This window comes from Leptidea sinapis, chromosome 15, assembly GCF_905404315.1.
Source record: "Leptidea sinapis chromosome 15, ilLepSina1.1, whole genome shotgun sequence".
Classification (NCBI taxonomy): Eukaryota; Metazoa; Arthropoda; class Insecta; order Lepidoptera; family Pieridae; genus Leptidea; species Leptidea sinapis.
The window spans coordinates 296,874-321,752 of record NC_066279.1 but is presented as its reverse complement, the minus strand read 5'-3'; the positions used below and the strand labels follow the sequence as shown (position 1 = coordinate 321,752).

The window sequence follows — 24,879 nt, the reverse complement described above, 5'->3', positions numbered from 1 at the left end:
CAAAACATATCTAAATTATAATAAGCTTTATTTTCATAGGTGAGAGCCAGACCTTGCAGAACATAGTGTTGTGTGTAGTTGGTGTGAGCTTTTGGTACAGTCAGAAGGTGCACACGAGTTCTAAATGATGGGACGTTCAATGAAAAACTCGCTAATAAGGAGGGACAATCAATTTAACCTATCTAGGATTGCTTGCAATAGCAGCATTTCGCTTAGCTTTCTTCGATACTCTAAAGTGTCAATTTCGTAGTGCTTGCAAGCTTCTTCATAGGATGAAAAGTTTTTAAATTATTTGAACGCTAGATACCTTAGGGATTGTATGGATTCTATCCTTTGTGTGTGTATGATATAGTAAGGTGACCAGATGTTACTTGCATACTCAAGTGCACTGCGAACATAACTGAAATACAGACCTTTTATGCACTCTTTGTAAGTCTTAGTGGTTTTATTGTACACACCCAACATTAAATAAATGGCACAGAACAAATACTTGTTAACGTTTAGGAATAATAATTACCTCACATTGGAAACAAACTGCCGGCAAAATGTGTAAGCATTAGAGAAATGCCCATCATTAATGAAATAGAGAGGCATAACTGTTGCGTGTTCATTATTACAAGCCTCTTTCAACACGCAAGCTCGAATAGAACTTTAGTCTGTAAAAGCACCGATCATTTTAAATTAATCCATTTATGTAATATGGAATATCAATTATATTAATAACACACTTTAAAACATATTATTTTTAACAACTGCAGGCCGTATTAAGACAACGATATACTACTTAAACTTACTTAAGTTGATTTAAAGATGTTAAAAAGGCAAAGGCATAAAGGCATTTATTTTCTCAAAATTAATCCTTTTAGAATTATTTTTGATGTAATTTCTAATATACTAGACACTACTACCGCTTCGGAAACAAATGGCGCTCTGAGAGAGAAGAAGCAGCGCAAGAAACTCTCCGAGCATTTTTAAAATTGTATTGTCATTGCTATTGCTATAAAATAATCATAATCTAGTCCCACGCTGTCGGATCACTTAGATATTCACCTGTGGAGTAGTAGGATTTAAGACGTTACCAATTTTTTTAATAAAAAAATTGAATTTATTTATAGATAATGCCTGAACAGTGGCTGGGACTTTATTATAAAAGTGTATATTACATTTACCCTTTAAACTATTATGTATCTTATTAGGTATATATGTATGACTTAGAAACAAACATCCTCATCACATAAACTGCCTGCATATTTACGATGTCAACCGTTTAATTTTGATAAATAGCTGACCCAACGACGCAGTTCTGTCAAAAAAAAAATATGTAAGTATCCAGGAATAATGTAGTATCTACGCCCGCCGGAAATGTGTAATAATTGTTAATGAGTTAAAAATTTTGAATAGGCGATGTGAATGCTTTTACAACATAATCCCAGAATATGTTCAAAACAAATGTGTTACAAAATTACAAAAAGAATTATTAAAAGAATCTTATGTGGTAATTGACTTCCTTAATGTTTCGGGTACAACAGATCAAATGAATTATTTCAAATTATTATTTAAATAAATATTATTTGAATTTGAAATAGGAACCGTCGTGGGCGTCCATAGAGCTCCATCACACATTCATCACAATCTGATTGAACGGACAAACATTAATTTGTAAAGGTCAACTGTTTCGAAGAGCATCTAACAAAAAATGAAAAATTGGTGTACTTGTAAGCATTAATGTATCCATTTACAAAAAAATCTGAAATTTTCACATTTCAACCAAACAAATCAACGTTATTTAAATGTTAAAACATTTTTATTTTGATACTAAAATAAATAATTACTTATTACAGAATGTTTATGAAAGCCTATAGAGATACAACTTTATAACCATACATTAATTCCCATCAAATAAAACCAAAACATTATTGTTAAGCAAGCCTAAATAAAATAAACAAACGAGCATCAATTACCGACCCTGAAATACAGCCATTCAGTTATGATTAATCGTTTCAACGAATGTTATGATTTACGACCGCATCTACAATACTTACAGCAAGGTTTTCTCGTTTTGCCGAATCAGTAATTTGGTCCTGCAAAATCCCTATTTGTACATATTTCTCAAAATTCTACTCCATTATAATCGTGTCATAAAATCTATTTATTCATGAAATTTAATAATTCAAACACTATTTAAAAGCTTTTATGATAAGAAATTAAAAAATGTCAAAAATTAACCGATCGGGTGCAACAACCTCAGCGGGCATCTTTTCTTTTTTCCGTTAGCGGTCGCTCCATTTCCAATCCGTGGTATCTTTAAGGAAGTCATTTGTGCTATAGTAACCTTTACCACACAAACGTTTTTTTAACAATTCTTTTGAATTTCGTAATACATTTGCAGTATGCTGCAGAACTAAGTATTAGCCAATCCTTCAATATGTGCCATTATAATTTGTAATCTAGAGTAATGCCAAGAAAAAATAGCAGATTCCACAGGTCTTATCACATCTCCGTTTAACAAAACACTCGCATTTATATTTTTGATATTTGGTACGGTAAATTTTATATATTTAGTTTTCTTGCTATTTAACATTAGGTTTTTAGCGCTTAACCAGTACACGATGTCAGATAGAATATCGTTTACTTCATCATATACAACCTAGTTTCTTTCACTTTAAATATCAGGGATCATCACAGGTGTCATCCACAAACAATACTACCTAGTGTTTTTTTTTCTATAAGGTTAGGGAGATCATTTATGTAGAAAAGGAAGAGAAACGGTCCAAGAACTCCATACTGAGAGGAGTCCCAGGAGATCTCTTGCCATTCACGTCAACCTTCTGAATTCAATTGCTTAAATATGAAATCAGAAGATCGAGCGCAGTTCCTTTAATGACATAGTGACGGAGCTTCAATTGCATTAATTTACTAGTATCATCATCATAATATAATAACTTCATTGAAAAGTTGGACACAATCAAAGGCCTTAAATAAATCACAGAAGATACCACGTGCATTCTGTGATTTCTCCCTGTCTTCTTTTGGCATATAGTATATTATGTATTAATACGTAAAGCGAAAACTTTGTGGTCTTTTAAAAATAAACGGGAATTTTACGCGAATGGATGAAAGTAAAATTTAACACAGTTAAAGTTTATACCGAGAAGAAATGCATAAAGGTATTTTTACATAAAATGCCTCATAAATACATTAAATTATTTAAAATATATTATAATACACATTACTGCTTCAATGACACACAATACACACACACACACATCATAGAGGTATTTGATAAATACACCCTTATAAACTTCACATTTAAAAATTAAATCAATTATGGTCGAAACTCGACCACTGGGTACTCACTAGTATGTATTTAAACATGTAATTGAATCTTTTTGGCTATTTGTATCTCGCTGGTTTTAATGACACCGAAAAAGTTACATTTCAAAACAGATGAAACAGATTAATGAAATTTTATTTCTACCAGTTTTTCATTTGTTTTTCTTTCAGTCAAAATGAGCGAATGTAATGAAAAAAATCGATATATTTTACAAATTTATTCCAAAAAAAAAGAAAAAATGTAACACAAGCTGCCAAAGATCTTGAAGTGGACCTTATGCAATGTCAATAAGAGCAGCACAAAATCCCGGAATTTTGATGCACCTCGATCTAATTGCCCTGTTACAGATGCACCTTCCGTAATAGGAAAGTGTCCCCGTGTCGTAGTATGTTATAGATCGGCGCGATTTTGGCGCGCGCGCAGCAGCCTGTCAAAGCGTATTATATATATTGCTTATAACTATAATGATTTGAGTGAATGTATAAGAAAGCTATTGAAACAAGCTAAAGACCATGCAAAAAACAATCTTATAAATCATAAAAATGACAGTCAGAACTTGGTCAGGGTGTAGGGAGCCATATGGCACTATCGATGTTGGTGTATCTGAAAAATGTAGTGACATATGGAAAATCCCGATCCGATTATATGAAAGTACCCATGTCGTATCGTCCCGGAAACTCCACATAAGGAAGCTCATTCCACAGCTTTGTAGTACGTGGAAGAAAGTTCCTTGAAAACCGCACTGTGGAGGAACGCCACAAATCCATATTGTGGCGTTAATATCTGTTGATAAGGCTAAGGATAATATTCCAGTCATTATTTATTAAACATAAAGACATACCCAAACAGCCGTATCCATTGACGTGGAGAATAAAGCCTGGGCCACAGCCACACTCGAAGGTGCCATCGTGGAGCTCTCTACACAGCTGCTCGCACGGGCTGCCGTCACCACATCGACCTGGAAGTGACAGCATAGTTAGTTCTATAGCCTGGACAGATAAATTTTATATATACGAAATGAATACCCGATAGAAGTGAAACCAAGATCAAGTCGACATTAGTAATACGAAATACAATTTTTTTTTTCTGTATCTGTCATGAAGTATGAACGTTTACAAAACAGTCTGGAAAATTTTGTTCTAACTAATTACGCTCCCTAAGACGAGTCAAGCCGTCTATAACCACACGAGAGTCACACTGTGTTACATGCCGACCGTAACAGATAAGTCTCATTCAATTTCCAAAAAAAAATAACCTGAACAGGGCGCATAAAGAAGTAATCAAATCAAAAACGGATCGTCATTTAAATACGCGAATGACGTCATCCATACAACGTTCAACGTTCAAAACAAAGTAAAAACAAAACGGCATATTCATAGTGAATCTGTCATAGAAGTTTAAAAATGGTTGATTAAAGGCTTCAACAGATCGGAACAGTCCATTCCAAAGCACTTTAATATGAATTATGAATTTTCAGATTCAAAAAATATTCTAGGAATTTAAATTATTTAAGGTACTTATATGTAGATTGATGCATCGACAGTAGGTACTCAATAATTTCTTTGAGATTTTTCAAATGCTTATTTTCCATTATTTTTTTATTTACTGAAGTAATACATTTAAGTGTTCTTGTTACATCATAAGAAAAGTAGCAATAAAGTTCTTTCCACCTCTATTTTGAAAAGTTAAGTAAATTGAAATTATGACTAAAAGCTTGTTTAAAAATGCGTTTTTGTTCGAACAAATTTGAAATAAGCTTTTGTGGCGAGTAAAACTATTTGCTTAGCCAATGAGCGTGCTATCTCATTATGGCCTGCGTCTTTACACATGAGTGAACCTACAGTGTGCATGTACCTTTAGGCGGAAATTAAAAAATATTGAATATACGGATAATTTCATAGTTTATTTTACTAAAGACAATTAAAAAGCTATCAATCTATTTATCTTTTCATATTTTAATAAAATTCTAAGCATGCTGTACACTAAACATGTTTTAAAAAACAAATAATCCATATTATTTTACTTAAGTATTTGAGGTCAATATAACATTTGAGAAAAATTTAAACTGATATGAATGCGGTTTTCACATATATATATAGATATTCAAATTCAAATATTTCTATTGAAATATCACTTATTGAAAGTCAAAAAACTACCACCCATTCCAAAATGAATGCCTCAGGCCTGAGAAGAACGGGCGCAACAAACTCAGCGGGCTTTTTTTTTTCATCAAAAATATGTTTTACAATTAACATTTATAAAGTGACATTGTACAATAGTAGACAGTGTGGCGATCTCTTTGTTACAATAAGATTTTCTTCTATATATTCATAAATTGTTAATTTCTATCATATTTTGTAATAAGTTTAATTTAATTTACTAGTATTTTGTTTTAATTTTAAAGTCTTGTTATTTCCTATTGTAAATATGTATTATGAAATGCTGTGAATGCCTTTAAGTAATAGATACACTAGACTATATGGAATCTTAATATTGTGTAAGCAAATGTCATGTATGCCTATTGTTGGTGTTCCAAAAAATAAATAAATAATATTTCATTTGATTCATTCTAATACGTTCACATTTAAAAAAGTTAAGTTAATTCAAATAATATGCAGGAATCTGCGGGGCAAAGTCGCAGAAACTAGCTATTACTTAAAATAAATTACTTCATATAAATTTCCTAATAAAAGCGTCGGTGTCGCAGTAGGTAGAGTCGTTGACTCTCATAACGATGCATCGGTTCGAACCTCTCGCGTCAATTACCACACACCAATGAATTTCCGGTTTTCAAATTCATAATATGTACGTTTATTCCACTCAAGCCGACTCTACCCCAACTCACGTTACAAAGCAGCGCGTGACAGCTCAGTCTCATTCAATAACAACAACAAAAAGTGTTCAGCGCTCCTTAAGAAGTTTTCATTTCAAATTAAGAAGCTGAAATTCCGAATCAAGCCAGGCAAGGCGTGGGTAGTTAGGGAAAAAGTAAGAAAATGATACCACATTACAATGTATAAGTTAGCGACTAGGTCAGACATTTTCCAAGATTAATGTTTAGCAAAACGCTCTGAATTCTGATAAGCCGTTCGAGATATTGGCGGCTTGCCCAAGGACTACTATTTGGTCCGCTTTTATAAGCTTCATAATGTTGACTCGATTGGAAGTTGCAATAAACATATATCCGATAAATTAAGATTATCCAGATTTCACAAAAATTAAACAAAATATTGTCTGTCCATCTTTTGAATTGTTTGCCAACAAAAATAAATTTTACAATTTGGAGAGTATATGGCGTCTGAGCTAGGCAAGTATTTTCCATTAGAAGTTAGAGTTAATGGGATTCTGACTTGGATATGCGAGGTGCGGGCGCAGTGGAAACAAGTGATCACCGAAAATTGACCAGTAAGCAATAACCTCTTTCAACGTACCACTTGTTTCACACCTATTATTTCAAGTTACGAGCATTAACTCACCCAACGCTACGGGATTGGTACGCGAACATAAACGGACTATATAAAGTTATTTGGAACATCTAGCCGCCCCGGAACGCACAACCACTAAACTAGTCTAACGGTAGAAGTGACCGTCTCTCAATACCTCAGCATATCGGGTCACACCATCACACAGTGGCGGAAGGCTAGCGCGCTTGATACAAACGAGGAAACATTGGGTGGAAGTGCATAAGTTTAAGTTCCAAATTTTCATAAAGCTCTTAGTAAGCTGACGTACCAACTCAAATCGCAAGAGACGATAAGGTTATCATCAGGTTAACATCAACATAGGGGTCAGATCAGCTCAAGTAAGTCTAAAATCCAAAAATGACCTCTAATCTTTAGCGTCCGAGTTAAAGTGATCGTATACAATAGCCTAGAAAGTAATAAGCCTCATCTCCAAATAGTTGCGATCGTTCTTCACATGTGATTATAGATTCAACGGTCATCCTGCTTAAGTGACTTTTGACCGATTTTACAAATGCCTCAAATATATCACCTCAATCAGGGCAAAGTGGTGGGTGGACAAAGAAATATTGAAGTTTTAACCTAAAATGGACTTGCCTGGTCCGTGCTAATCTAGGCCAAAGCTTTAATTTCTGTGACACGATCGCTGCTGATTTCCCATCAAGAGCTGCATAGTACATGTTTTGAGACGATAACAAGGCACGCAGCAAAAGACTACACGAAGACTTATCCGCTCTCGCTTGCGTGCGCGCCACGCTATAAAATATTAGTTGAGCGCTAAGCGATTATTTTCGCTGCGTCTCGGCGCTTACGCACGACTTATATACTTATAAACAATATTTATGACACGGGTGTGGGAATACGAAATTGATGTGGTATTTATTTTATATTTAATGAATAGGGCTATCAATTTATATTTAAATTATTAGCATCGGTTGAATCTATGTTTTTATAAGTACCTGTAACTGTAAACATTTAAGGAAGCAATCGCTAAAAAGGACTACAGTCCCTATGGGCAATCGGGGCTCACTCAAAAAAGGGACATAGTCCTTTGGTGCAAGCGAGCGTTTATTCTTCGAATCAGCGAATTGAATTACGTGCGTACTTAAGACCAGTAACCAAAATTCAGACAAAAACAGAAACGCTACATAATTTATTTGGCTAAAACTTATGAGAAGTTTTTCAAATGAAAAAAACAAAATTTCGAATCCGTCCATAAGCGGCTGAGATATTATGAGGTAAGTATCAGATATAAAATAAAAATATTTAAAGAATGCAAGTAAAAATTAAAGAGCGGTCTTGTCGTCGATAGACAGCACAAGTCATAATAACAAACGCGAGGGAAAGTCACAGACACTGACCATACTGCACACCACCGAACTGGCGGCTGTCAAAGTGCTTTTGTGCCTGTTTGATATTTGCCATTTTGGCGATGTTGGCTATGTAGCGAGAGTCTGCGGTACTAAAACTTGTGATGACAACCTCAACAATCATCGATAGATGGAGGGAAACTATGTACAAAAATAAATTGTGTACTTTATTACGTTGTTCGTTCCCTCGCAGCCATTTGTATTATACGTCAAAATTAGCTCTATGGACGCTCGCGAGTGGCGCTTCAAATAGGCACAAAAGGTTTGCTGTCAAACATAATATGGAACAACCTGTCCAGTGGTATTTAAACAGGTCAGTGGGCACATATATTTCCAAATTACTGGTAAGAAAATTTACCCGACAATTCCTAACTACAAATAAGTGAGGCTGCACACAAGCGCCACATGCTACACGCATCGTACATTTGTGTCGCCACAATCATTGTGCTACAAATCATCTTGCTACAAATGTATTGTAGCCAGTATACACGCAGATCGGCAGCACAGTTGTAGCGTGGCACCGCTTTGAGGATGTCGACATCATCGTCTGACGACGACGATTTCTTGATGTGGCGATTAATGAGAAAAAAAAGACGTTATTGGGTATATCCGTTTAATCAAGATTCTACAATTATTAACTTTAGTAAAATCAAATTTAAGAAATCAGAACACCCATTTCAGAGAGTGCAATTCGGCTGAAAAGTGTTTACTCATTACTTTAAGGTATGTCAGATTGATAATATTGACTTTCAGACTGAGGAGTCTCGTTTGATTGTTGTGCAGGGGACTTGATATATTCATTTTCTGGTTGAGGAGTTGCAGATGGTGCTTGCGAAGGCATCACATATTGGTTTTCAGATTGAGCAATACCGGTTTCCAAAGGACGGTCATGATTTAGAACTTGAGAAAAATTTGTATAATATGTTGATAAATTTGAATTTGACGAACTCGTATCCAATGACTGACGTGGGAGCTGCCTGTACTTAATATTTTCTATTAACTCCAGTACCCCTCTTTGAAAGCCCATTCGTTGTTGCTGGGACATGGATTTCATGTGTAGAAATAAACTTAAAAGAAATATTTCACATGGATCTTTTGGTGGTTTCTCGGATTGTTGTTTATTTTCCAGTCTTTGTTTTTTAGTGCAAAATATTCAATTGTGGATATTTTGTCTGCCTCATTCATGTGCATCCGGAATTATGAACATTCATTCATGAAATTCTTCATGAACGTAAGGTATTTTGCTGTGGTGTTGCTGCTGACATTGATATGGTTTTAGTTTGCTCTGCAAAAGACAGCTGTTCGTGCAATATATCAGCTTGGTTATACAAAGTCACTCAAAGAAAAAAATTAAAGAAATAAATATTATGACTCAAATAAAATTTGAAAACAAAATTTTGTGAACGATGCGGGATGTATTAATCCTAGAAGTGAGGGTTATCGCTTTAAAAACATAACAAATTCTTTATATATTATGACTGATTATTGTAACATTTATGAAAATTTTGTATACTTTTATAAAAATCGTCACTTTTTTGCTTTTAATAAGATTTTAATTATTATAACACTAGAAATAAGAGATTGCTTGTAACTAATTTTAGTAGGCTTCATAAGATACACATAATACTTTAAGGGTAAATGTATACACATAAGATACTTTTGCGCCGCTTCTCCGCTCCCAGACCGCCTTTTGTTTCCGAAGTGGTAATAGTATCTAGTATAATACTAGAAATGACAACAAAAAAATTAATCTAAAGGAATCAATTTCGAGAAAATAAATGTCTTTTATGCCTTTTTCTGCCATTTAAAAAAGTTCACTTAATATATTTCGCTTATAGAAAACACCTACAATTTATATGTCATCCCTTAATTATCGCTTACCAATTCATATTCAGAAAGTGGAAAGTCTCTTTATCCACTAATATCGAGCTGTCTGTCCGTCAGCTCAGAAGTGAGAAGCATTCATCTTCATACCGCTTAATGGACCTGTCAAAGTTACACGGAACCAGACGCTGGAATAATTATATCCATACGTTACGAAGGGCAATTGAGTTTCTCCTGCGAGTTTTAATTAATAACGATGATAATTAACAGAAATATAATAAAATAAAACCCAAAATGATATAAGAAGAGATATATACATGCAAAATTTAACGGCCTTACAAATAAACTAGGCATAAAGTTATAACTCAGCATAAGCAAAGAATATGCAAAATGTTTACAATATCGGTGACAACACTGTCAATACAATGATAATTCTGAAGTTTTCTGTATGACAAGCAGCCTTGCAAATAAACGCGGGAAACGTTAAACGTCCGAATTAACCAATGGTAAGCAAAATGTAAACATTTTGCATATTCTTTGTTTATTAGTTAGTTAGTTAGTTTATTACTTAGTTACAACTTTATGCCAATTTTATTTGTAAGGCCGTAAAAGTTTACCTGCGGTAGAATATTGACAATAGATTATGAATAATTTTTAAATTAGAAAGGGGCAAGTGTAAAGTCATGAAATTATCATCGAATACAAATATTAATTCGGAATGGTAGAGCGAGAATTCAATGACGCGTATTTTCTCATTGACTACTCATTGCTTTTAAAATACGTTTGTTAATTGCACTTTAAGTAAAGGCAATAAGATATAATTTGCATTAATAGGTGTTTATTCTGTTGATGCGATAAATTTTACGGGTTAAATTTGAATAGAATTGTGTATTTAAGTAACAGTATGTATATAAAAACCAGCCGCCTATGGATATTCGTAAACCACTTTTGCCGGAAAAGAATGAGTTAAAAAAAATTGCCAAAAATCATGTTTACACATTCATGGGAATTATTTATTTTGAATTCTGATTCGAGCTGTTACAAAGGCGGACATGGAAATACTTGGAGGCACGATTGTTTTTTTTTTATTTTAGGGGTTAAAATGTGAAAGCCGTTTTGTCCTGACAAATTTCAACTATTTTTGCAATGTTAAACATACTTATTTAATCGAAGTATTTACCCTCGCTATAGATACATTTCTGTTATTTCACAGAAAGGTCTTATGCCTTTGCGGTAGAATTCTAGGAACCTGGACCTGACAAGCTCTGTTAAGGCAAAGTTTTAAAAAAAAATTAGGTGATGTCAATATTCTTTTTCAAGAATGTCAAATGAAAATATTTTACTCTGGAATCTTGCACCAAGATTTACCTTATTTTAAAGCACGGAAAACTGCAATTTCTAGACTATTCATTCAAGTTCATATAAAAATTTTAAAAACTTATTTACAAAATTCAGTAACACTTTTCTTGTCTACCAAAGTTCAAAAGAATCTATAAACCGTATATAGGTATTATAAATTCAGGTTAGAATTATTGCAAAGACACCACGTAGTATTAGCATTACGCTTAGAATTACAAATTGCCTGACACAGGGTAATTAGTCAACGCATGGCAACACCTTCGCTTAAATAAACGTTGCTCTGGCAATACGTCTTCCGTTAATTGACAGCTTTCGTATTAGCACAGGCCGGATAAATATGAGGTTATTAGGGCGAAGAATTTTCAGCTATGTATTAACCAATTAATTATTTAAGGTTTTTGTGGGTTAAATACTTCCAAATTAGACCGGTTCTTCTTTTTATTTGTATTGATGTAGTTACTCTTTCCTGTCACTATCAAAGGGGACGGAAGTGTGTAATAGTACAAGTATGGAAGTCTCACTTCGCGAAATTAATTAAAGAAATAGGGACTCATGCGGTCATACAATAAGGTGTAATTCAGATTGCACAGCGCTACTAACCTACATTTTAATTCACCTAGAAGTTGCCTCTCTTTCTATCGCGTCACTCTTACCTCTTCTGACGACATTAGGGTTGACTACTTTACTTAACACTGTATTTACCTATTATAAGGTCATCTTATAAAAATAGCTCAGTTTTTTCTTTAATATAAATAGGTATGTAATCGTAATTTTAAATCAATATTCATTCGTTGTCAAACCTACATTAGTTGCAGATAGTAGGTAATGTATGCGTTGATACACCACAACACTACTCGCTCGTGAGTCCTTACTGGCTGGCTGTGTAGAGGCCGCCCCACATACTTACGATTTCGATACCTACACGGAGAGTGAGACAGGCCTGGTAATAGGAACCCGCGCACTGTTTGACCTATGAGGTGGAGCTGGTCGTCAGGTTGTACCAACAGCCGAGACGTTGGGACTGTAATCCATTGGAACGATCATTAACAGCGCAATGGAACTCATTCCACGTTTTGTAGTTACGTTGCAAAAAGTTTCATGACATGACTGCGGAGGAACGTCATATATACCGATATTGTGGATGATGTGACGATCCAATTTATATCCAATTTTAAATAAAACAGAGACAAACTCATCTACATTAAACTTTGAGAATAATTCAAAATTGTTACCTACAAGAGCACCGCTTATACACTATTTCACAGTGGCTTTTAGCGTAATCTTAAATTTGAATAACACAGCTCTTCTTGCATAGTTTATGTGCGGATTTAAACCTTGCTTGCACTAATTCTGAGAAGCTGTTTGCATTAAATATTTTATAAGATAATTATTCAGTTGAGAATGGATCACGGGGAAGGCTTAAGATAATGCTGTCTACTTTAAGCATATAAATGGTACCATTGACTGACAATATAAGAAAAGGAAAGCGCATCTATTGTTAGTTACTCTAACGGATTTTGATTGACAGGTCGTAAACAGTCTGTCACTTCAAACCATGCTTTCCTTGTTGATGGCTGTACTTAAGAGGGCACACCAGTATTCAAAATTGTTTCAGTTCCTTCGGTATCTGGAATATCTTGGGAGTATGCAATGAGTAATTCGGTAAGAACCAGTAGTTATCGTGTGTTCAATCTTGAATTGTCACTGGACATGGTTCCAAGCTAAAGGTTGTTAGCCTTAACCAAAATATGTACTCCATGAAAATACACTAGAGAATATTGTTAAATGAAGTTAATTTGGTCCTGAATTTCCCGAATCCAGCACACATAGCTTATACGATCACAGTGGGATTTTATCGCTACATACCGTATGCAAAGCATTATGTAATTCCATTTAGCGTGCCGAATTAATCTCAACAAAGAATTTATATCTCTATTCTGTTGTAGTGGCTCTGCGATTTAAATTACATTTTTAATTAAATTTCCTCGTTGTTTACGACACACGAAAGGTCTCAATTGACTGAAATTTACGCTTACAAAATTACTTAAATTATCACCGTTAAAGAACTTGGAAGAAATATATCGAGCCCTACTAATCCCAGTGATGTCTTGATGCAATTGACTTCAATATACCTACAAAATTAAAAGCAATATGGATAATACGTTAGGAATGGGATACAAAACTGAACATGTCTACATACGATCTACGTTTCTAGTTTGAACATTTAATTATTCCCCTGAGACTAACACGGAACGGACACTGGCTATTTTTTCATACAAGCTGGTTCAGACTCTTTATTTTAGGCATTCACTTATGGAACAGAGTGAAACTAGCTTGACTTGATGTAGAAAATATAAAGCTGAAACTAAATTATTAGTAAATAGGCAAACTGCTTTTTTTTTCTTCGAAAAAATGAAGACACGACCCGATAGTAAGTGAGACACACTGTCCATTTCAATGCAGTGCCGCTCAGGATTCCTGAAAAGCTCAAAATTCTATGCAGCATCGCAACAGCTAAACGACAATGATTTTTCATTTTGAATTGCATTACTTCGACTATTGTTCATGTTCCCCAGTTCAGCTACGGATTGAAAGGTATGGGTTGCATCTTCATTTATTCATCTTGTCTTTCTTCGTTTTCTTACGTCCACCTTATAAGGACACCAGCGATAATAAACTCCTGGTCTTGGTTAGGTTAGGTTACCTGTGCGTCCGTGGCTCTTGCACAGGCTGAGGCGACAGTTGACGTGCTGGATAATTAATTATTTATTTTTTCTTACTTTCAAGCTTTCAAGTGACTCTTAAGTTTAATTGTAATTTAAATATATATACATATATATTGTAACGAGTCAAGTGAAGTGAGCAGCGGGTGTCTGAGAGGTGGCGCTAGTGTACCGGTGTGAAGTATGAGGGGAGGAGAGGAGAGGGGTAGCGAAGGGTATATAATGTCTTGCTCAGGATTAAATTAATTATTTAGATATAAATAATTTCGAGAGTATATATTTGAAAATTAAAAATTGTAATTGTAAAATGTGTACATAATACAGTGGTTTATGTTAGAATTCTGTTTTTATTTTCCGTGACTGCTTTACCATTTACAAGCACATTAAAGTATCACTAGCTAGCTAGCTTAACTTAACTTTTGGGGTTTTTCAAGAAACCTGAGCGACACTTCATTGTAATGGGCAGGGCATATTAATTACCATCAGCTGAATGTCATGTTCGTCTCATTTCCTACTTTTCATTAAAAAAAATTTTCTGAGACTTATATTTATGTAGTCAGTTAAGACGATATTTTCTGGCTTCTCTTATATTTTACGTTAGTCTAATGGCTTTCTGATGGAGGCCAATGGATTCCTCTGGGATTCCCTTACGAAGACAAAAGTAAAAATTTCTGAATAAATGAACAAACTCGTCCGCAGAAAGCTGAATATTCCTCATTTAATTACGTTCCACTCTGGGACTGTAATTATTCAAAAAAGTTTTGAACATTTTTAATCACAACATCCTTTGGGGTCCAATTTGTATAACTTTAATTACTAAAGTTACACGAATAAATGAAACAGACCCAATGTCTCGCACTAGACCAAAGTCACCTGACATATTTGTCTCCTGGCTATTTGCTATGTTCTTTGCTAAGATCATTAATGAGATCTAGATAGACTTATGGCCGTTCCCAATATTCAGTCTATCTCTTACTTGAGATAAAAATCGTAACTATGTTGACTTTTCTGTCCCAATAAACTTATCGACGGTAACTACGTAACGTGCACGCTGTATGTCAATGAAACGACGTAATATAACTTACCAGCGATAGAAGTTTGTATGGAAATTTCATTTCACGCGTCCCAATATAAGGCGATAAGAATGACTTATCGGGTATATTGGGACAGCTTCAGATTATTGACAGCTAATTACTGGCAGTAGAAGGTAGTAATTTTATCTCTTTCTATAGATAGTATATTCGGAACGGCCGTTAGACAGCTGCGAAAACGTCGAAAAAAATTGAGTTTAGAACTAACCTCTGTTTTGAGCAATTCATGCAAACTAACACAAAGTGTCATACAAATCGCAAGTGTAAGACGTTTTTATCGGTTGTCTAACAGCAAGAGACTCTATCTAGACGTATAAATTACCTAGGTTCTTTGTTATAAATGGCCATTCTGATTGAGTTATGCCAAATTCAAAATCTTTTTCACTTTTGTCTAACTAAAAAGTTATTCTATTACATGATATTCAAAATTGTGTCTCATGCTAAATGTACCTTGGCTATTTGTAACTTAGGTTATAAAACTCTAGCGGAACTATTATAATACATGGATAATACTAATCAGAATCTATTGTATGTAATTTTAATATTGCTTTTTGCTATGCTTTTAGCATTCCGAATTAATTGCCTGTCTTCTTTGATTTTACTAGATTCGCGTTGCGGTTTCACCATTGTTCATTATAAAAACGAATCAGGCTATTATTACTTGTTACAAACATAGTCATATATTCTAAAAAAAAAAGTAATCCTTACGCATCTCGTAAAAGTTAAAATCTCACAATACTTACATTGTATCGCTTTACTTATAATCTCTGTTCGTTGTTGGGATGAATGATGTGTGTGAACTATCAAATTATAAAAACAAATTTTAGAATTTCGTGGAAGGAAGGTTTCATTGTAACTCTGATGTGATGCCGAATTATCGGCTCATAATAGTGATGATACAACGCCGATGACATCGCGCATGAATATTGGATAGGCTTGCCTCTCAACAGCTCGGCGCCATGCCGAGATAGGTACTTATTTCACATGTAGGTATACGGCCTACTACTAAGGCACGTGTATACAGCGTCTCTGTTGCGCTTTCGCTGCCACAAGTCATTAGGTAGATGATAAGCTACCCTGCTGACACCGCGCCGTTGTCACATCCCTGGCGCTTATGTTTGCTATATTGTTGTACAATAGTAGCCAACACCCGTGTCGCATTTACAAAAGAAAAATATATTAATACTCACGGACTAGTAAAAAAATAAGGACTCCGTGTCACCTTATATAACAGTGTAGCACCAAAACGAGCGTATTAGCATTGAAATACATAGCCCCACGCACACACTTACACTACTACAGGCCGATAGGAGGCACTTATGAGAATTGTAATCGTCTGTGACAGATCAGTTTGCGTCTCAATAAAATATATTAAAAATGCCGTCGTGCGTTGTGAAAAAGTGTAAAAACGATACTATATAAGTATTTGTGGCCATATATGATTATTTAAGGGAGATAAAATTGTGTAACTAGTATCCCCCGTAACCGCACACACACTAGCATAACGGTGCTTCACTTGCTAATATCACGGCGAGGAGTCCTTCTTTTTTTTTACTCATCCGTGTTAATACTTATGTTTATCTTTAAATGTTTAGAAGATTTTGAAGACCGGTCTCTGCTCCAATAAACAAAATATAGATTTCTCCTGGTTGGAATTCTCTCCTAGTAAAAAGTGAAGATATTAAAGTCAGCGCATTCGATAGAAGCCACAGGCCTGCAATTAACTGAACACAATTTTACACGGCCCTTAGTGCGATGACGATTGTAGAGGTACCAGACTGCTTCTGTCAACTACCAGACTACCAGCAATGATATTTAAAAGTTTAGATAGGTTACCTAGACACCATTCGGTGTTTCTAAATGACACACGCAAACATGAATGATTTAACATTGCAATAGCACACTACATTATGATTACACGTCAAAGAAGGATAGTAAATGCAATTATCGCAAGCGAAAAAGAGATAAATCTAATTTGCTCATTGCTTTGCATTTGTATAGAAAAATAAAGTTAATTCATCAGATATGATTTTTTACCGTACACCGTGATTTATGCCTAAATTACGATTCATTCATGAGTTCATGTAGTAAAAGTTATAAAGTAGTAAAACTGCATTGAAATAAGTAAATAAAGTGTCAATGATTTTATAACAAAAAAAAATATTTAATATTGACTTTAATAAAAAGCCACATTGATGATGTCAATTATTTGTTTTACAAAAAAAAACCGAAATGTACAGTAAGGGTAATTTTACCAACAACGGATCCCAAAAAGTTTTAAGTTTACAATTATTATTTTTTGTATCTTATATTATTTATGAATGTCTTTTTTCTTGAGGGTTTATTACAATAAGATAATGGGAGAAGAAGAAAATGATCCATTGATTCTTCTACAGTTAGCAAGGGATATATCGAAAGGGACAGTGGTACTGAAAAAACTCCTACGTAAGCAAACAGAATTCACTGTTTACGTCCGCTACCTACCCTAAAACTTGTTTTTGTAGTTTGATAGCTCACCTACCTATATAGGCACTTGTTTATTAAAAATTATTACATTTCATATTACATTCAGTGCATCAATGCGGCTAAGCAGACTATACAGGGAATTCACTGCTAGGGATATTACCATTGATTTGTTCTATAATAATTTGTAAAATTTTAAAATAAAACTTGTAAAATCACTTGACGCCCAAGTGGGAGATATCAAGCACTAACTTCTTAGAATTGTAAATGTTATTTGTTTTCTCACCATTAATCTTATTTTATATTCATTTTTATATCCTTTAATTCTATCCTTAAGTTCTGTCGCACGACTTATATGTCTAAATTTGCATGTTGTAGCTGCCTATGAGTGGAATTATATATAATATTAGTACCTAAGACTTAAATAATGTAAATTTTTGATATGTGTAATTCAGTTGATGGTTCGAATAAAAAAAAATCAACGCCTTTCTTACATTATTTCCTAAAATAAACTACCTCGATCATCCCGCAACAGACAGCATCAATATTTCGTCGTTTCTGTACGTTAATCTATGTCCGCACTCTAGTCTCGTTGTCATGGCGACATATTTATTTCGTTAGAGAAATAATTAAATCAAATAAAATTTTATAATTCATGATTTCTTAACAGTGGTATGTAATTCTAAGATTTTTTACTTTCGTAATTAGTACATCTTCCCATAACACAAAACGGCATTTTAATATTGTACCTATATCAAATTGTAATCAATTCTGTCAACAACAAACACGTGCGTACTGTTTTCGTATCGAGAGAGCGACTACGACCAAAGGTACCAATTGTGTCCATTTAGGCGATTAATTTTCGGCTCGCTAGTGACACATCTACCTCTTTTAATACTATAATATCATTGACTACCAGTTGATTGATGGCTTAATTTATTTTGGGTACAAGACCATCAGCTAAAACCCCCCGTTAGGTTTATATGCAAAAAAATCTTGATGTAGGTTAGACCCTTAGAATAATAACGCTTAGAACGTGAGTAGGCCCAAGCGAAATGAAGCAGTTTCAATGTGGTCGTTTATGACAACATACGTTTCCCGCCGCGTCAGTGTTATTCTGTCAACTTCCAGGACAATCAATGCGCGAAATATAATTGAAAAATTACTAACTGTGCAGTGAAAGGGTGTCACAAAGCGTCTTATAATAAAAATTATGATAATAAAATCACATTTCACGCCAAAATACTATTTCACAACTTTTTATTTAAGCTAATACATTCGTCAACACAGCAAAATATTTTGTAAACAAAACAGACGCCATTAAAAAAATATGTTGCCAGCTATGAAAGTACTATATACCCCGAGTTACTCCGCTGGGATAGTTTTTTGTATTTATTGGTAGATACTGAAAGGAGGCTATAATGTACGACGCCATACTATGATGTTATAAGTATTCAAAGTCAAAGACAAGTTTATTCAATTGGGCTTAAACTAAGTGCTTTGAATAGTCACTATAAATTTTTCTTTTAAATTACTGAATTTACCATATCATTGGAAAAAGTTGAGATCGTGAGAACATTCTCGGCCACTCTTTTTAACCGACTTCAAAAAAGGAGGAGGTTCTCAATACGTCGGTATGCTTTTGAAGTGAAACTTCTTTATCGACGTATGACAGAAATTTTATAGCATGTATTTATAGATTTTCGGTTACGCGCCATTTTGTTTTTTTTTAAATCCAAGATGGCCACCGCGCAAATTTATGATTTTAACAATATAGACATCGCATCCGAGGTTCTCGAGGGTGGTGCAGTTAACGAATTTGGCATCATTTTTTAAAGCCAAGATGGCCGCCGCGCAAATTGATGCTTTTAACAATATGGATATCGTATCCGAGGTTCTCGAGGGTGCAGAGAACGAATATCGCATAATTTTTTAAATCCAAGATGGCTGCCGCGCAAATTTCTGATTTCAACAATATGGCTATAGTATCCGAGGTTCTCGAGGGTGCAGAGAACGAATATAACATCATTTTTCAAATCCAAGATGGCCGCCACGCAAAATTATTATTTCAAAAATATGAATATCGTATCCGAGGTTCTCGAGGGTGCAGAAAACGGATTTGGGATCACTTTTGAAATCCAAGATGGCAGCCCCGCAAAATTATCATTTCAAAAATATGGATATCGTATCCGCAGTTTTCGAGGGTACAGAAAACAAATTTGGGATCATTTTTGAAATTCAAGATGGCTGGCGCGCAAAATTTATTATTTCAAAGATTTTAGTTCCATGTGGCACAACAATTTCCGAAAGATGCCTACAAGTAGTTTGGCATAAGGGTTATCATTATAACTACCACGCATACGTAAAGCCCCAAAAAACTTTTTTACCGCAGCTATCTTGGATTTAAAAAAACTTGCTTGCTGTTAAACAACGCAACAACAACAACAACAGGCCAGTTTTTTTACTTTAGTGTGCATGACAAGCTACGTCTTACACTCGCGGTCTGTAAGTCACTTTGCTTTAGTATGCGTGCGTTGATGAAAATAAAGGTTAACAGTTAGTCGCTATGTTAATAAATTATCTAAGCGTTAACACTTTAGCGTTTATCAAGTTAATTAAAACCTATATTATATTTCGTCGAGAAGCAAGGAATTAAACGAATTAAACCAAATATGTTTTTTTTGTAATGTCACTTACCTATTGCATAATTAGTCTAATGTAGATTTTTCATAGTTACAGCACGAGAAACAAGAAATTTCTTTCTATAAGTGGCCTACCTACCTGAGTGAATATTGATTTTTATAGAAATAAAAAAGTTGTAAATAAATTCTATTACTTAAGATCTACGAAATATTGTTTACGGTGTCAACTCATATTTACAATAATGAATCTCTTCAGTAAGCTCTTATAAAATTTTATCCTTTGTAAAATATCACGAATCGCTGGTAGGTAAATAAAAGGATAATAGGATCCATTGATTGCCTCGGAGTCGGACTGTCTTGTTTGATTTTTATTTCATTGTTTTCTGGTTCCAATTTTTGTATGTTGTGAACATTCTACTCAAGAATTTTAATATTATTTAATGCTAGCTGTGGGTCGCGGTTTCGCTTCCTTTTATATCAAAATCTGACTAATAGATATAAGTACCAACTACAAACATAAGTTAAAGTTTTATTTACGATAAAATATGTTGATTAAATTGATTTTCCAATATATAATTACTTTCTGTCCGTAGATAAAGAGGTAGATATCGCACTAGCGCGCGCAAATTGTTGCAGACAAATTCAGACAATTGTCGTAATTTCATTTAGTCGGCTAATAGCAGCGAGCTAATCGGAACGTATTCGTGACGTGACAATAATAATCTAAAATGCCAACCTGTGTGTTACGAAAATGTAAAATCTATGTTTGCAAGATATATAAAAGTGAAGGTATTTCATACCATACGAAAGTATATAACAGAACGTCGTATTTATATTTTATCACGATTTTATTTCTTATTTACAAATAAATCTCGAATTATTAACGTGGTGGTACGAGCAAGATAGAGATTATGATGTCAACTGCAGCGCGACAAGGACAAATAGTATGTGTCATAGATTAATCAACTAGAAGTGAAATCGTAGGCAGAATACATAGCGTTCGTAACCGCTTGATTGCGAAACTTGAGTTTTCTTGTTAGTTAGTGAGCGTCTTACTTAAATAATGTTATATTGATTATAATAAGTTCTGGCTTTCAAAGTAACTTATAATAAAGGTGGTATACAATGAGATAAGTAATAGCAGGCTATTTCATATTTTATTAGTACATACTTAATCTTGGAATGTATGTAACGTACCAGGATAATACGATAATACTCCGAATATATCGCAACTACCCTGTATGATGCGGGATGATTATGTAAAAAAGGCGTTGTTGCAGTGAATGTAATACGAAATTAAGTATTTTTTAATAAACAAGTGTGTATAGCTGAACTATCGAACTACAAAAACAAGTTTTAGGGTAGGTTGCGGACGTAGACAGTAAATGCTATCTGCTTGCGTAGGAGTTTTTTTAGTAACACTGCCCTTTCGGTATATCCCTTGCTAACTGCAGAAGAATCTATTGATCCTTTTCTGTTTCTCCCATTATCTTATTGTAATAAACCCTCAACAAAAATACATTCATAAATAATATAATATACAAGAAATAATAATTGTAAACTTAAAACTTTTTGGGAGCCGTCGTTAGTAAAATTGTAAAAATGGAACCCTTATTGTTAGTACATTTCGGTTTTCTTTTGATATGTCTGTATGTTTTTTATTATTTTATGTATAAATAATTTAAATCATCAATATGGCTATATATTATAATCAATATGATTTTTTTTTAATCAATAACACCTAATTTACCTAATTTAAATGTAGTTTTACTACTTTATAACTTTTATTACATGAAATCATGAACGAATCGTATTTTAGGCATAAATCACGGTGTATGGTAAAAAATCATATTTGGTGAATGATTCTGTGTTTTTGGTATGCAAATACGAAGCAATTAGCAAATTATTCTTATCTCTTTTTCACTTGCGAATATTGCATGTACTATCCTTCTTTGACATGTAATCGTAATGTAGTGTGCTATTGCAATGTTAAATTATTCATGTGTGCGTTTGTGTATCAATTACAAACACCGAATGTTGTCTAGGTAACCTATCTATACTTTTAAATATCATTGATAACATCTAGTAAAATTTGAAGCGCGCGATCTCGTATCTATGCGTATTATATTGGGAGTAGCAAAAAAATGCTGATAGTCACGGTGATTTCAGTGAATTTATCTGAAAACTAGTGAAACAAACTAGTAAAATAAGTGCAAATTATTTATTTATTATGTAATTAATTTTATTTTACACAGACCTTTCTTTCGACAAAAGTTGAAAAACAGCTATATTTTGGAATAAACGAGGATTTTCAATGAATGCAAATGGTTTGGGATATTCCTGCAGAAAGACACCCACCAAATTGACGATGAACAGAGATTGCACGCGTTAGTGACCGTACTTTCATAACCCTTTTATAAATAGATGTTTAGTATCTAGACTTTATATTTATATACTGAACGATAGGAAATTTAATCTAGTCTATTCAATAGTAATAGTTTGGATAATTTGTAAAACCAAATACGTTATAAAGCAAAATATTGAGTAAGGTAGGAAATTCACGACATAAATCCGAAGATTTTTATTCTATATTATATTATATCGTGATAATCTTCGTTTTCTGTCCAATAAGAAAATTAACTGTCCTTCAACAAAATTGCAATGAAATAAGCTTCTCAGTAATGTATAATACATGTACATCATAGAACAAAAAGTCATAAAAAATTGTTGAAAATTACTTGCGCCGACAGAAAGACCTTGAAGTGCGAGATCGCTTATGTATGATATAAAATATAACTATGCTATATTTGGAAAAGATAACTGTTGAACTATATTTCAACATATTCCAAACTAAATAAACAGTAAAAAACAGAGAAAGGAAACGACACTTCAAAGTCGTTACTCTTATTTTAAGTCTAATTTATACTAACAAATTATCATCAACATATCAACCGGAAGACGTCCACTGTTGGACAAAGGTCTCCTCCAAAGATTTCCACGACGATTGGTCCTGCGTTGCCCTCATCCATCGAATTTCGGCGATCTTGACCAGATCGTCGGTCCTACTTGTCTGGGGCTCACCAACACTGCGTCTTCCGGTACGTGGTCACCATTCGAGAACTTTACAGCCCCAACGGCCATCTGTCAAGCGAACTATGTGCACTACACACTGCCACTTTGTTTCGCAATCATTTGGACTATGTCGGTAACTTAAGATACGGTAAGAGAGAGGAGATCCGTCTCCTCATTTCTGATTCGATCTCGCAAGGAAACTCCGAGTATAGCCATCTCCATTGCCCTCTGAGCGACCATGAGCTTTCTCATAAGGCCCATATTTAGCGACCACGTCTGCGTACCGTAAGTCATCACTGGCAACACACATTGGTTGAAAAACCTTCGTCTTCAGGCACTATGGTATTTGGGACGAGAAGATTTTACGGAGTTTCCCGAACGTTGCCCATCCGAGTTGGATTCGACGAGTCACCTCTTTCGCAATAATTATAATATATAATTATTATAATTATACAACGTGAACCAGAAAGGGTATAACATCCCTTCAATGGTACATTATTTGGGTCATATGCAATAGTATGGTGATGTTTAAGTTTTAATAAATAAATAAAAAAAAAATAAAAAAACTTCCCTACGAAATAAAAATATTATTTTACAATTTCTTTTCTTAGACAACCCTAACTTTTAAAGAGACTGCCATTTTTAGGCGGGGCCTTTGTTTATAAACAGAATGAGGTCACCTACCTATGGACTTAAACATAAACAATAATCTATGATTAAGGAGTATGCACACTACATGAAATTGGTTTGTGTCTATGTATTTATTCATTTATTTTTACTTCCTGTTATTGCGAAACAAATAAACAAAATAAGAAATTACATAACATTACACAGTTTCACATCTGTATTCCTGAAGGGTTAGAGGTGTATTTTTTTTCCACACACGTTTCACTATGTTTAATTCCCACGTAATAGGGGGCGAGCATCTATATTTCTGAACTATGGGCTGCTAGTGAGAAATTTCCTACGAAAAACTCAATAACTGTCCCATTCCATACCCAGGCCGGGTAGAAAACCCGGTCCGGGAATTGAATACCTACGTACCTATTATTAATATGAGGATGGTCAATAATATCCATATTTGACAAAAAAATCCGTGAGGAACAATTTCTTAATAGGAGTCTATTAGAATTATCTTTATTGGATAAAACATTTTTGAATTAAAATGTCAAGTCTCATTTGCCCAGTAATAACAACAGCTACAGTGCCATTCATACCAAACCATAATAATGCTTACAAATTTTTGCTTCACAGCAGAAAAAGGTGCCGTTGTGGTACCCATAATCTACAATTACAAATTTGGAATTATTTTCAATGTAACTTGAAGAAAACTTCAAATAATCCTACATTGAAGTGCTTATGTAATAACTTATCAAAAATGTGAACTCATTTAATTATGAACATAATAAACAAATCGTGAATTAAAAATGGTGCAGTGTGTAGGGTGCCTTTAGAATAGACATTTACACACACACAGAGCAGTAAATATCGTGTTTCAAAGCACAATTCAAAGAGTATTAACGCTGACAGGCCGATCTTT

At 34.1% G+C, this 24,879-nt stretch overlaps 1 protein-coding gene across 1 annotated transcript in view; it reads right to left on the bottom strand.

The window, feature by feature from the left end:
- LOC126968371 (pikachurin-like) overlaps positions 1-24,879 on the bottom strand; it is a 168,858-nt gene that overhangs the window by 88,467 nt on the left and 55,512 nt on the right. Inside the window, exon 3 of the mRNA XM_050813359.1 lies at positions 4,176-4,292. Within this exon, the coding sequence (XP_050669316.1) occupies positions 4,176-4,292 (117 nt within the window). The remainder of the gene's footprint in view (positions 1-4,175; positions 4,293-24,879) is intronic.